General features: G+C 43.4%; 1 protein-coding gene across 3 annotated transcripts in view; it reads right to left on the bottom strand.

Annotated features, from left to right (window-relative positions):
• SEC22C (SEC22 homolog C, vesicle trafficking protein) overlaps positions 1 to 13,995 on the bottom strand; it is a 29,652-nt gene that overhangs the window by 7,113 nt on the left and 8,544 nt on the right. For all 3 annotated transcript variants that reach the window (XM_012460116.2, XM_012460115.2, XM_012460117.2), the window contains exons 2-4: positions 9,052 to 9,260; positions 4,080 to 4,243; positions 3,093 to 3,272 (exon numbers count right to left, since the gene is read on the bottom strand). In XM_012460116.2, coding sequence (XP_012315539.2) covers positions 3,093 to 3,272; positions 4,080 to 4,243; positions 9,052 to 9,233 — 526 coding nt within the window. In that variant the 5' untranslated portion in view covers positions 9,234 to 9,260. The remainder of the gene's footprint in view (positions 1 to 3,092; positions 3,273 to 4,079; positions 4,244 to 9,051; positions 9,261 to 13,995) is intronic.

Below are 13,995 nucleotides of genomic sequence, written 5' to 3'. Positions count from 1 at the left end.
GCCCAGGAGTTCAAAACCAGCCCGGGCAACATAGTGAGACCCTGTCTCTACAAAAAAAATACAAATAATTATCCAGGCATGGGGACACATACCTGTAGTTCCAGCTACCTGGGAGGCTGAGGTGGGAGGATCACCTGAGCCTGGGAGGTTGAAACTGCAGTGAGCCATGATTGCAGCACTGCACTCAAGCCTGGGCAACAGAGCAAGGCCTTGTCTCAAAAAAAAAAAAAAAAAGTTCAGGTGTGGTGGCTCATGCCTGTAATCTCAGCACTTTGGGAGGCTAAGGTGAGAGAATCACTTGAACTCAGGAGTTCAAGACCAGCTGGGCAACATGGTGAAACCCCATCTCTATCAAAAAGAAATATATATATATACACACACACACACATACACCAAAATTAGCCAGGTGTAGTCCCAGCTACTCAGGAAGCTAAGGTGGGAGGACAGCTTGAGCCCTGGAGGTAGAGGTTGCAGTAAGCAGAGATCCTACCACTCTACTTTAGCCTGAACGACAGAGCAAAACCCTGTCTCAAAAAAAAATAAATAAGACAATGTCTTATACTACCAGAGAGGACGAAGGCTTTATTTGTAATTGGTTGTTAAATGTTTAAAGCATTTCTATCATATGCCTCAACATTCAGCTTGTCCTCTTTCTGACAATGACAACATTCAATGTCATGTACACTTCTAGAGCAATTCACAGCAAATGCAATTTTTAAAATTCTAAACTCATTGGAAAGAGGGAAACATTGATTATTTAGGTTACAAGCTGTTTCTAGAACTACAGTTAGAACAAATTTTCATTTTCTCTGTAAAGATAACCACTGAAATTGATTTTGGTTCACACAATTAACTGGTGTCCCTCCCATTCGCTCGCTATCCTCCTTTCTTGCCCTTGTATTTCACACACACACAAATACTACCACAATCCAACTGTACCTATTGTTAGTGTGTTAGAGTTTCCACTGAGCAATTCAAAGTCACTGTTAGAACAGAATATGCTACCTGTAAAAAGTCTAACCTCAGGACAATAGAGTAAATCAATCACAGTAAAATGTCCTAGAAAGACGGGCAAGGTGACACTTTCTGGGTTTGCTCCTCTTGTCTAAGTGTTTAAAAACAAAATACAGATTACAAAGATATGCCTGCACTCGTATATGATAAGAGAGAAGCTTGGAGCTCGATTACCCAGTCCTCCTTTTGCAAAAATTAAGTTTATTCTCAATATAAACTGGAGTCACTTATTGACTGGCATGAGAGCCAATCCAAGTATTGGTTGAAACACATTAAACTAAAACACAAAGTTAAGTCAAAACCATGAACATTTTTAATACATCACTTTTAAAATTCAAGCAATGAGTTTAGCATAAAACAGTTAAAAACAAAATAATCAGACTACTATAGTGAGACAGTTCTTTTAGCAAAGGATTCAGCTCTTATGCCATTACAGAATTCTTAGAATGTAAATATCCACTTTAATTAAATATTAATTTAATTGAATGTAACTGTAAACAGGAATGCAAAAAATCATGCTTTGTTATGTGCTAAGCATTGAGTGGCTAATGACGTTAATGACAAAGTCATGGAATGTCAGGGCACTGTGATCACATTCATTAAGACCTCTTTCTTCAGATGAGGTCTCTGAAATCCACAGGGACAGAGGGAGATCCCAGTTCTCAGGGAGAGCCAGACAGTGAGAACATTAGAAGCCTAAGCTCCGGCCCCCTGCCCAGCACTCTATCCCCACTGCCATCCCTCCAACAAGAAGAGCAGGGGTTTCAGATCTACGACATTTCACTAAATAATACGACGAGATAAAGATTCTCTCTCTGTCTGTCTCTGTCTCTGTCTCTCTCTCTCTCTCTCTATATATATATACGTATATAAAATACAAATCTATACAGTTCAATAAGTAACTTACAGAAAAGAGAATGAATCTTCTTTATAACATTTAAACTTGTAGTTCTGTCAGAACAACTTGGACTTAATAAATAAATAAATAGATAAAATTTAAAAAAAATAAACTTGCTGGGCGCAGTGGCTCACGCCTGTAATCTTAGCACTTTGGGAAGCCAAAGCGGGCGGATCATGAGGTCAGGAGTTCGAGACCAGCCTGTCCAATATGGTGAAACCCCATATCTACTAAAAAATACAAAATTTAGCCGGACATGGTGGCACACACCTATAGTCCCAGCTACTCAGAAGGCTGAGGCAGGAGAATCACTTGAACCCGGGAGGCAGAGGTTGCAGTGAGCCGAGATTGTTCCACTGCACTCCAGCCTGGGTGACAGAGTGAGACTCTGCCTCAAAAATTAATAATAATAATAATAATAATAATAAACTTGTAGATTTCATCCTAATTAAGAAAATAACCTGCCAGCTGGGCATGGTAGTTCACACCTGTAATCCCAGCATTCTGAAAGGCCGAGGTGGTAGGATGATGGCTTGAGCCCAGGGGTTCAAGGCCAGCCTGGGTAGTAACATGGGAAACCTTGCCTCTATTTAAAAAAAAAAAAGAAGAAGAAGAAAAGAAAATAACCTACCAAATCACTCTCCAGCTCCTGAATTTCATCACAATAGCCTCCCTCAAACCAATCCACCATCTTAATAGTCAATTTTTTTCTTTTTTGAGACAGGTTCTCATTCTGTCACCCAGGCTAAAGTGCAGTGGCTCACGATCATGGCTCACTGCAGCCTTGACTTTCTGGGCTCGGGTGATTCTCCCACCTCAGTCTCTGGAGTAGCTGGGACTACAGGCACAAGCCACCACCTCTGGCTACTTTTTTGTATTTTTGATAGAGATGGGGTTTCTCCATGTTGCCCAGGCTGGTCTCAAACTCCGGGACTCAAGTCATCTGCCTGCCCTGGCCTCCCAAAGTGCTAGGATTACAGGCGTGAGCCTTCGCATCTGGCCTGTAGTCAAATTTTTTATAACAGCCACCAAGAAACAGGATTGGTCCATATTTTTCTCAGTATATTTTATGCCACTCCTTCTCCCCAAAAAACAGCTTTCTAGCGAAATAAAAAAATCAATGTCCATTTGAAATACATAGTATCACTTCATCAACATTGGGGAATGGCAAGCCGCTTACCAGGCTCCAAGGGCATCGGTGTGTGACCGTTCATCACCCCATTTGCCACATCTGTGTCCTCCAGAGTGAGAACCACTGGAGGCTGCAACTTGAGTTCCTCATGAATTTTTTCCAGGCTGCTCTCCATCTGAGAGGAACTTACATAGTTAAAATGCCACTTCATTTTCTGAATGATGCTGTCTGCAAAAAGAGAGCAACACAAGTTCAGCATTTTCATCAGAATGGATATTATAAAACAGTATGTACTAAATAAAGTTCCCATTTCTTTTTTTGAAGATAGAGTCTCACTGCTGACCACTCTGGGGTCCAATGCAGTGGCGTGATCACAACTCACTGCAGCCTTGACCGCCTGGGCTCAAGTGATTCTCCCACCTCAGCCTCCCAAGTAGCTGAGACCACAGATGTGTGCCACCATACCTGGCTAATTTTTTTCATTTTTAAATTATTTTTCTGTAGAGACAAAGTCTCATTATATTGCCCAGGCTGAGCTTTGAGTAGCAATGCTCTAAGGCAGGGGTCAAGAAAATTTTCTTACAGTGCCAGTTAGTAAATATTTTAGGCTGCTGGCTACATGGTCTCTGTCACAACTCAACTCTGCAGTCATAGGGCAAAAGCAGCCACAGACAACATGTAAATGAATGAGCATAGCCATGTTCTACTTTATTTACAAAACAGGTGGCTGGTGGCTGGCCTAAGGGCCAGCATTTGCTGACCCCAGCCTCAGAGAGCTGCAGATTATAACCAACCCATTTCACCCTTCCTCCACCCTGGCCCAGGCTCTGTGGAGACGAAAAGCCAGAGTGTTAAACCTTGACGCTTTCCAGGCCACTTCAATCGCTATGAAATCCCACAGTACAAGTCTGTTCTTCAGTGACATGTTTTGCATCTCCAGTGGTTTCCCTGATGGTCAAAGCCAAACCTAAACTGTAAATTCTACACATATAACAACATGGTTGAGAACAATAAATATGAAAGAAGATTACAAACCAAACTCAAGAAAAGCGTATGGCCTGGAGGCTAGGCCAATGCAGGTGGTGTCATAGGAAGCTGTGAATTCCCACCACAGCGTCTCCAGGAAGCAGAAGGCCATGGCTGCTGGGCACTGGCAGGAGCAGATAGCCATGCAGGCCACGTCTCCGAAAGAAGAAAAACTGAAACAAAAGGGCAACATCTGCATTACCAGGACACGGAGCCACGAATCCCCACCCCACACCCAGACACAACCTGACGCCAACCCTGCACTTGCTTGGCTTTAAACAGTCTTGCAGCTGTTTGTTGCACGTATATCGTCTCTTCAGTTTGACCTATTCCTGAGACTGTCTTTCTTCCACTTTCTTTAATATGTCTAGCAGTCTTAGTCAGTGACAGCTGGTGATCACTCTTATTTATTCATGCATGAGGAATGCATATTCTATTAGGGGAATTAGCCTCAGACTTCTCCACATCTACTGAGAAAACGTTTTTCTTCTTTAATCTCAATCAGTAGATTTCCTAATATTAAATCATCCTGGCATCCTAAAATAAGCTCTTGTTGGATGTAAGTTCCTACATATTCATAAACACACAACTGCTGGATTTCGTTTGCTAACATTTTAATTGGGACTTTTGTGTCTATGCGAGTAAGACTAGCCTATGATTTTCCTTTCTTATGCTGTCTTCATCCGGTTGTGGTATTTAGGTTATTCTGGTCTCATGAAATAAATGCAGGGCTTTTCTTCTTTTTCTACTCCCTTTTGGGCTGTCATGCTATCATTGCAAGCTCAGGGGATGGGGGCTCTAGGTCACCTATCTGTGTGTCTACTGACTCCTGCTCACTGTGGAACGTCTCCTCTTGTGTTTTGTCAGGTTTTGCTGAGAGCTCGTCCCTGTAGGATTTCTTTCTGTAAGGGTCCCCTGAGGCCCGAGTTGTGACACACTTCCTCCAGAGTGGTTCTGCATTTGCTCTGGCCGCCTACCACAGCAGTGTCATCACTCTGGGACCAATACTGATGTTTCAACCTTGGCTTAGGAATTCCTAGACTTTGGGGAATATAAACTCCAACCTTTTACAAGGCACAAGAACAACATTTCAATTTCTTAGGTGAAATTGACTTTTCCTTCCCACGCAAAGCCAAGCAGAGGTGAGTCACCCTGTATCCATGGGCAAACTACTCTCACCTATCATCACTTCCTTAGGTTGTGGCATGACAAGAACTTTCCTTTATGCAAGGGTCTTTTTTTTCTCACTCTGTCACCCAGGCTAGAGTGCAATGGCACAATCTCAGGTCACTGAGCCTCCACCTCCCAGGCTCAAGCCATCCTCCTACCTCAACCTCCCAAGTAGCTGGGACTATAGGTGTGCACCACCACACCCAGCTAACTTTTTGTGTTTTTGTAGAGATGGGGTCTCGCCATGCTGCCCAGGCTGGTCTCAAACCGCTGGGCTCAATCTGCCTAACTCAACCTTCCAAAGTGCTGCAATTATAGGCGTGACCCACGGGACCCAGCCACAAGGGTCTTGTTCTGACACTCCACCCTATGTAAGCCCAAACCAAGCCCCAATTTTGCTGTGACTGAATGCCCAGGAGCCTCAGTGTCCACGTACACACTTAATACCTTAATATTCTGCTCTCCTTTTATTTCTAGTATCTTAAGTTTTCTTTCTTTCAAGCTTAAGTACACATTTAAAGTAATTGCTGATATATATTTACCCTCATTTCTGTGTGTTTTCAGCAGGAGGTTTTTAGGTTGTGTTATTCTACCATCTTTTCGCAACTAACTCCCTATATAAAAACTTTTCCAATGTGAAAAAATAGACGACTCTCCTCCTATGGAAGAAATCCTTTAGAAGGGTCTAGGCCACTCTATGATGGAGGTGTTTCTATATGAAAGAGACCCCTGCTGTGGGTTGAATGTGTCCCCACAAAAAGATTTATTGATGTCCTAACTCAAAGAAATAGTCTTCGAAGATGTAACCAAGATAAAATGAAGTCATACTGAATAGGGTGGGCCCTCACGTAATGACTAGTATCCTTACAAGAAAGGAAATTTGGATACAGAGACAGAGGGAAGAAGATAGTGCAACCATGGAGACAGAGACGGCAGTAAGGCATCTACAACCCATGACTGGCAGAAAGCAGCAGAGGTTTGGGAAGGATTATTCCTTCAAGTCTGCAGAGGGAACATGGCCCTGAAGGGACTGTGACAGAATAAGTTCTGTTGTTTGAAGCCAGTTTGTTATGGCAGCCTTAGGAAACTAACACAAATCCTTAAGTCTTAAAAGCTATAGCACTGCTCACCTGTAAGAAAAGAAAGTCTGTTTCCTCTGCGAAAATAATGGTAAATATTTAATTCAAAATTACAAATGAGTAAAAAATTTTTATTCCTTTTTCCAAAAAAATTACTGAAGTACCCAGGATTTAATTCTTAAGTCTTAAACTTCTCTTTTCTGTGAAAAATAGCCTTTAACAGAGGAAAGGCTTCCTATTTGCAGTACAGCACAAATCAGTTAATTACAGCGCAGTAAAGAAGAGACCTTCGAGAAAGCCATGTTCCGGTACTCAGAGAAAGGGGCTGCATCTGGGGCAGGCGCAGCTCAGCATTTGCTCCTAAACAGCCAGAGCCCGTATTTCCAGGTGACAGATGCACGTGCCTGTTATTTGTCACCCCCTTCAGGATGTGGCCCTTCGAGAACGGACATTATCACCTGCCTGGTGTCAGGCCTGGACTTTTCCTTTTGTTTTTATAATTCTGAGACTGAATTCCCCTAAAAGATCCTCAGCTTAGCAGGTCAACTAAAAATTTACTCTTCAAGGAGAATAAAAGGGGGCCAGGCACAGTGGCTCATACCTATAATCCCAGGGCTTTGGAAGGCCAAGGCGGGAGAGTCACTTGAGCCCAGGAGTTCAAGACCAGCCTGGGCAACATGGTAAGACCCTGTCTCTAAGAAATAAATTAGCTAGGTGTAGTGGTGTGTACCTGTAGACTCAGCTATCTGGGAGGCTATCTGTCAATCAATCTGTCTGTCTAATCTACCTACCTATCTAGAGACAGTTCCAGCTACTTGGGAGGCTGAGGTGTGAACATGGCTCACTGTAGCCTAGACCTCCTGGACTTGAGCAATCCTCCCACCTCATCCTCCCAAGTAGCTGGAACTACAGGTGCACCCTACCACACCTGGGTAATTTTTAAATTTTTTTTTATAGAGATGGGGTCTCATCATATTGCCCAGGCTGGTCTTGAACTCCTGGGCTGAAGCAATCCTCCCAACTCAGCCTCCCAAAGTGCTGGGATTACAGGCATGAACCACTGTGCCCAGCGGAGACCCTGTCTCTAAAAAATAAAATTAAAAATAAAAACATAAGGAGAGCAAAAGGGACTTGATAAGTGAAGGTCTAAATACAAGAGAAAATAGACATAAAATCTAACAAGCCATTTTGATATTCTAAAATCTGCCTTACCCCTGATGCCTCCACAGAATGACTGGCTTCTTGCTCTGAGTCCTAGAACAGGAAATTGTATAGCCCATAAGAAGCAAATTTTGGTGCCTAACTGCCTGCATTCAAATCCTGGACTGACCAGTTACTAACAGTGTAACCTTAGTTAAGTTTTTTTACCTCAGTTTCCTCCTCTGCAAAACAGGTGTAATACTATTACCTACATCATAAGCCACATGAAACACAGAATAGTGCCCGTCGTATAGAAAGTACTCAATAATATTAGTTATGGTAACCGGGATTATTGTAATCACTTGATTCCTACTTCCACTGGAACATTTTACCCACTGTATTGTAGTTACTTATATATTTCTCTTGTTACCTCGTTAGACTTTGAAGTTCCCTGAGAAGAGAGACCTACTACTCTCACTTACTTTTCACTCCCCTGATCCTGTCACGTAATAAAAATTTTAAAATGGCTGGGCACGGTGGCTTATGTCTGTAATCCCAGCACTTTGGGAGGCCAAGGCGGGCAGATCACCTGAGGTCAGGAGTTTGAGAGCAGCCTGGCCAACATGGTAAAACCCTGTCTCCACTAAAAACTTCAAAAATTAGCCAGGCATGGTGGCAGGCGCCCGTAATCCCAGCTACTCAGGAGGCTGAGGCAGGAGAATCAGTTGAACCCATGAGGCACAGGTTGCAGTGAGCAGAGAGCATGCCACTCTACTCCAGCCTGGGCGACAAGAGTGAAACTCTGTCTCAAAAATAATAATAATAATTAAAAATTAAAAAGCGAAAAATTAAAATGTAAAGTGAAAACATTAAAAAGCAAAGAAACTGAAGAGCTATAAATGCAATATTTTTTGTTATTTTCTTGGCTTTCTAACTCTTATTATTTTCCCTCTCCAACATTATAATCTAGGATCTCCTCCCTCCTTCCCTGCATCTGAGTGAAGAAAAAACTATAAAACTGAAGACATGAACCCAGATCTCCCAATGCTCATGGGCACTCCATTAGCAGAAGTTAAGAGCTGGAGCAGCCATGGCTGGACATGGTGGCTCACACCTGTAATCAATCCCAGCACTTTGAGAGGCCGAGGCAGGTGGCTCACCTGAGGTCAGGAATTCGAGATCAGCCTTGGCAACATGGTGAAACCCCGTCTCTACTAAAAATATAAAAATTAGCTGGGCATGACAGTGTGTGCCTGTAATCCCAACTACTAAGGAGGCTGAGGCACCAGAATCGCTTGAACCCAGGAGGCCGAGGTTGCAGTGAGCCAAGACAGCACCACTGCACTCCAGCCTGGCTGACAGAGCCTAATTCTGTCTCTTAAAAAAAAAAAAAAAACATGGAGCAGCCATGCTTGAGGCTCTAAGAAAACTCATTTCTTTCATGATTCTGTTATAGACACACATGACCTCAGATCACTGATGCTAGATCTGCTTTTAATACACAATGTGATCAGCATAAGGTTACCACTAAATGTAGTTAAAAGTAATCCAAATTTTGCTAAGATTCTGAAAAAGTTAATATGCTCACTTACTGTATGCTAAAGTCACGGCCTCCTGCAGAGCCTCGACCTGGATACTGGGCCAGTCGCAAGCCTAAAGTCTTGAGCCGTCTCTTCCATTCCAGAAAATCCTGGGTGTGGTAAAAATCAGTAGAGGCCGAGAGGGGCAGTCCATCCCTTACCCGTACCACGCAGGCAAAAAAGATCATGGACATGGTCCACAAGAGAAGTCATGAGGACACCTGAGGAAAGCAAGGTCACCTTGTTACTGAGGCTCAAATGACAGTGCCAGAAACACCCCCACCTGTGATACATTCACTCTAGGGCTTGTCACCCTCACTCCCACTCTAATGGCAAAATTGCTTTTATTGATATTTCCCTGCCCTCTACTGCTACATCACTCCCAATTTTCCTCCCTTCATTATCCACCCTGTCTTTTCTGCACTTGTAATTCTCTTCTTTTCTCTAATGAATCTCTCTCTCTCTAGAATTAAACCAACTGGGATGATGGGGACAGAAGCAGGACCAGAGGGCTCAGGAGCAGCAGGAGCAACAGCAGGTAGCAGGACACAGACAGAGCAAGACAGCCCTAAAGAGACGGGGAAGCACCAGACACTGGAGCAGCAAAAAGGCTTGAGGCCCAGTGGCCTGTGTACTTCAGGCCACCCATGGAGGTGGGCACTAAGCAGTTCAGCAGCCACATCCTCACTTGCAAGGAGACAGAAGAAGGTGGAAAGATTCTGAGCATCTAACCTAATGCTGGCAATAAAGAGAGCAGAAGGCAAAAATGAAACATCTAGAGCACGGCCTTCTGAATTTCTGCAAATGTTTGATATAGAGCCAGTCTTCAAAGTGATGACTGAGTCCCTACAGATGGCTAAAGGCAATCATTTAGCAAATTATATTACAGTAAGATTATAAATATTTGGCCATGATATGTGAGGACCATTAAGAAACAAAAAGAAACAGATCTGAACCCTCATGGTGCATTGGGTAAATTAGAAAAGGATGCCTCTCCGGGTGGAAACAGGCCTGCACCAGTTCTGCTGGCAGAGCCTGGCTGTGTTTTAGCCCTATCTGTTAACTCTGCAGGGTGCTTATTCAGGGTCTAACCTGTACATCTGCGAATGGCAGCCCCGCAATTAGGGATTAGTGAGGTGGTCATTACAGCTCAGATGGGTCATTCCAATAGGATGTGTCCACACATCCTATTTCACAAATCCTCTACTTGACAGGATCCTCTACCATCAGGCCCCTTATGTGATAGGATGATGATAGGTAGTACCATGGACCTCTCTTCCAAAGGACTCTAGGGATGCACCCTTATTTGGCATCTCAGTTCTTCATCTCAGACCGCCAGGACGCACACTACTCTTCACCTCTGTGCCTCTAGGCATTCTTCACTTGGGACTGCAGTGCCACTCCTCTGATCTTCCCATATCCAAATCCAAATCAAAGGCTGCCTCAAATCTACCTTCTCAGATTTGTCCAGCTGGAAGTACTTTCTCCCTCTTTTAAATTCTTAGGAAACCTACCTCTTTGTTCTCTATTTTACTGATTTTGCATTTCCACTACCTAAATGTAAGTTCTAAGGATAAAGACAATGTCTGGAATGGATAAATGAATGAATAATTATCACTACCATGTACATGTAGAAACTGCAGTGATATGAAAACACAAAGGAGGCAAAAAGAAAACTCAGGCCACCAGCCAGCAGGTCCTACACAGTCCATCTGACCCATTTCCCCACACCTTCCACTGGAGAGTAAAAATGTGAAGAGCCCCAGGAAAAATACACCCACACACAAAAGCTACTAAGTTCCCAGCACCAATGGCAGGACGAGGTCAACTGCCAGAAGACACTGTGGGTTCTACAGCAGACGCCTAAGCACCACAAAGGGAATCAGGGGACAAGTGTACAGAGGTTAATTGTTCTATCTTCTATACTTTCACATTTGAAATATTTAATTTTAAAACCTTTTTTTGGGAGGGGGACAGAGTCTCGCTCTGTAGCCCAGGCTGGAGTGCAGTGGCACAATCTCAGCTCACTGCAACCTCTGCCTCCTGCGTCCCAGTTCAAGCAATTCTCCTGCCTCAGCCTCCCGAGTAGCTGGGATTACAGGCACACGCCACCATGCCCAGCCAATTTTTGTATTTTCAGTAGAGACAGGGTTTCACCATGTTGGCCAGGCTGGTCCTGGACTCCTGAACTCATGATCTGCCCCCCTCGGCCTCCCAAATGCTGGGATTACAGGCATGAGCCACCATACCTGGCCCATTTAAAAACATTTTTAAAAAAGAGTTATAGGGCACAAAGCCCTGACAAAGACAGGGAAAAGCTACAAAATCAATTTGAGACCAGGGCTTAGGGTCTCAACAACAACTCCAACAAGAACCATAAGCCAAGACATGAAGACACTGAGGCCAGAAAAAGACAGTCAATGAGATACGAAAACAGGTACAGACAGGACAGAAACGCCCCAAAGCAAAATAAGAAAGGTACTAAATTGTATGCCCTTCCAAAGGAAAGCGGTGTGCACTGACTCCAACTGTCAGCCCCAAAATACCCTCTGTGGTTCTGTCCTTACGGAGCCCCTACCATATACCAGGTATTGTGTGAAACCAATAGAAAAGAAACGGGGACATTTCCAAGCGATGGTAATCAGAATAACCCATTTTACCACTCTCTAAAGACCCAAACGTCCCCTCCAGGTTCTCCACTTCTCCATCCTACCCTTTGGTGATCAACTTTGCTTCTCCTCAAACATTAATATTCAAGGTTTTTAAAATGCTCTTCCTGTTTTTCAGTTGTATCAAGTTCCTAGTACTACAAACTAGTGAAACCCACATCTATTTTTTAAAAATATTTGTGATACTTTAGTGAAGGTGACACCGTGATATTAATTTGTGTGTATTTGCGAGTGTACGTGAATGTACAGGATGGCAGCTGCCTGAGGGTTAAAAGATTTTATAGGCTGCCATGGAAGAGTCTAAGAATGGAGACAACACCCGTGACATTATTTACCTTTGTAAAAATATACTTGGTATTCCAAAAGATGAAAAAAAAACCCTAATACAAAAAGGAAGACGCTTAGCTTTACAGGGATTTTATATTTGTGAATTCAGGTTATGATCTATTATGAGACAGCCTGTACTCTAGAGATCTGACCACTGTTCCAAACAGAACAAACTTCTGTTTCTGGAAAGAGGAAGTAGAAGTACTTTCCCCTGCTTCTCCCACAGAATACCCCGGACATTGTATATATAATAAACATTTTAAAATTCTGACCAGACTGGTCAACATGGCGAAACTCTGTCTCTCCAAAAAATACAAAATTAACTGGGTGCGGTGGCACATACCTGCTATCCCAGCTACTCAGGAGCCTGAGGCACAAGAATCACTTGAACCCAGGAGGGAGAGGTTGCAGTGGGCTGAGACTGTACCACTGCACTCCAATCTAGGTGACAGAGTGAGACCCTGTCTCAAAAACAAAAATAAAAATTCTGAAAGGTGGAGAAGAAGGCAGACTGTCTAGGAACCTTGGGATCTGAGGAATAACACAGCTGTGAGTCTGCTGAGTTTGTTTTTCTTGTTTCTTTTTTTTCTTTCTTTCTTTCTTTTGCCTCACATATCACAGACTGGTTGTTAGATAAGCTAGCAAGAAACGCCAATAGGTACAGACCAAAAAAAGGCAAAAAAAAAAGAAAGTTGCTCTTCGGTCAAAAAAACTAGAATAAAGGTACAGCATAGCAAAACAGAAAACTTTTAGATAAAAAGCTGCTCTACTCCAGCCAAACATCACAAAAAAACTGTAGCCACCACACGCCTGCCAACAAAAGCCAAGTGAAGAACCTGGACTTCCACCACTGCCCTGCAGTAACGAGGTGCCCGTTCTCCACCTCCATTCTGCCAGGGTAGCCTCAGAGAAGGCCAAGCAGCGGCTAGAGGGCAGTAATGAGCCATTCTCTCCCACTGTGCCACTGGGTAGACAGAATTCCCATCTCGCCCAGCAAGGATGGGCAGCCCCTTTCCCCCAGGGTGTCAACAGAGGCCACGTGGAGAACCTGGACTTCTATTTCCATGGGCAATAATGAGATAGTCCCTCACTTCCCCTGCTGGAGTGGTGTCAACAAAGGCCAGCTAAAACAGAAGATTTTAGTAAGATTCAGATCTCATAACATCCAAAATGTAAGCTTCAATAGAAAATCACTGACTATACTAAGAATCAGAAAAATCTCAACTTAAATGAGAAGATATTAACTGATGCCAACATCAAGATGACAGAGATATTAGAATTATCTGACAAAGACTTTAAAACAGCAACCATAAAAATGCTTCAATGGGCAGTTATAAACACACTGTTGCCTAGGCTGGAATACAGCAGTGCCATCACAGCCAACTGCAGCCTCAATCTCCAGGGCTCAAGGAATCCTTCCTCTTAGCATCCTAAATAGATGGGAATACAGGCACATACCACTACACCTGGCTAATTTTTATCTTTTTATTTTTGTAGACACAGGGACTTGCTACATTGCTCAGGCTGATCTTGAACTCCCAGGCTCATGTGTTCCTCCCACCTCAAACTCCCAAAGTGCTGGGATTATAGGAGTGAGCCACCACACCCAGCCACTTTTAAAAAATGAAAAATAAAAAGTCTCAGCAAAGAAAGAGAAGATATAAAAAACTAAATGGAGATTCTAAAATTAAAAATAAACTGAGGCAGCTGGGCATGGTGGCCATGCCCGTAATCCCGGCATTTTGGTAGGCCAAGGCAGATGGATCACTTGAGGTCAGGAGTTCAAGACCAGCCTGGCCAACATGGTAAAACCTCGTCTCTACTAAAAATACAAAAATTTGCTGGGCGTGGTGGCACACACTTGTAATCTCAGCTACTTGGGAAGCTGAGGCAAGAGAATCGCTTGAATCTGGGAAGCTGAGATGGCAGTGAGCCGATCATACCACTGCACTCCAGCCTG

Source organism: Aotus nancymaae, unplaced genomic scaffold (genome assembly GCF_030222135.1).
Source record: "Aotus nancymaae isolate 86718 unplaced genomic scaffold, 86718_ANA_hifiasm-v0.15.2.pri h1tg000038l, whole genome shotgun sequence".
Classification (NCBI taxonomy): domain Eukaryota; kingdom Metazoa; phylum Chordata; class Mammalia; order Primates; family Aotidae; genus Aotus; species Aotus nancymaae.
This window is presented reverse-complemented; position numbering and strand designations above follow the sequence as displayed.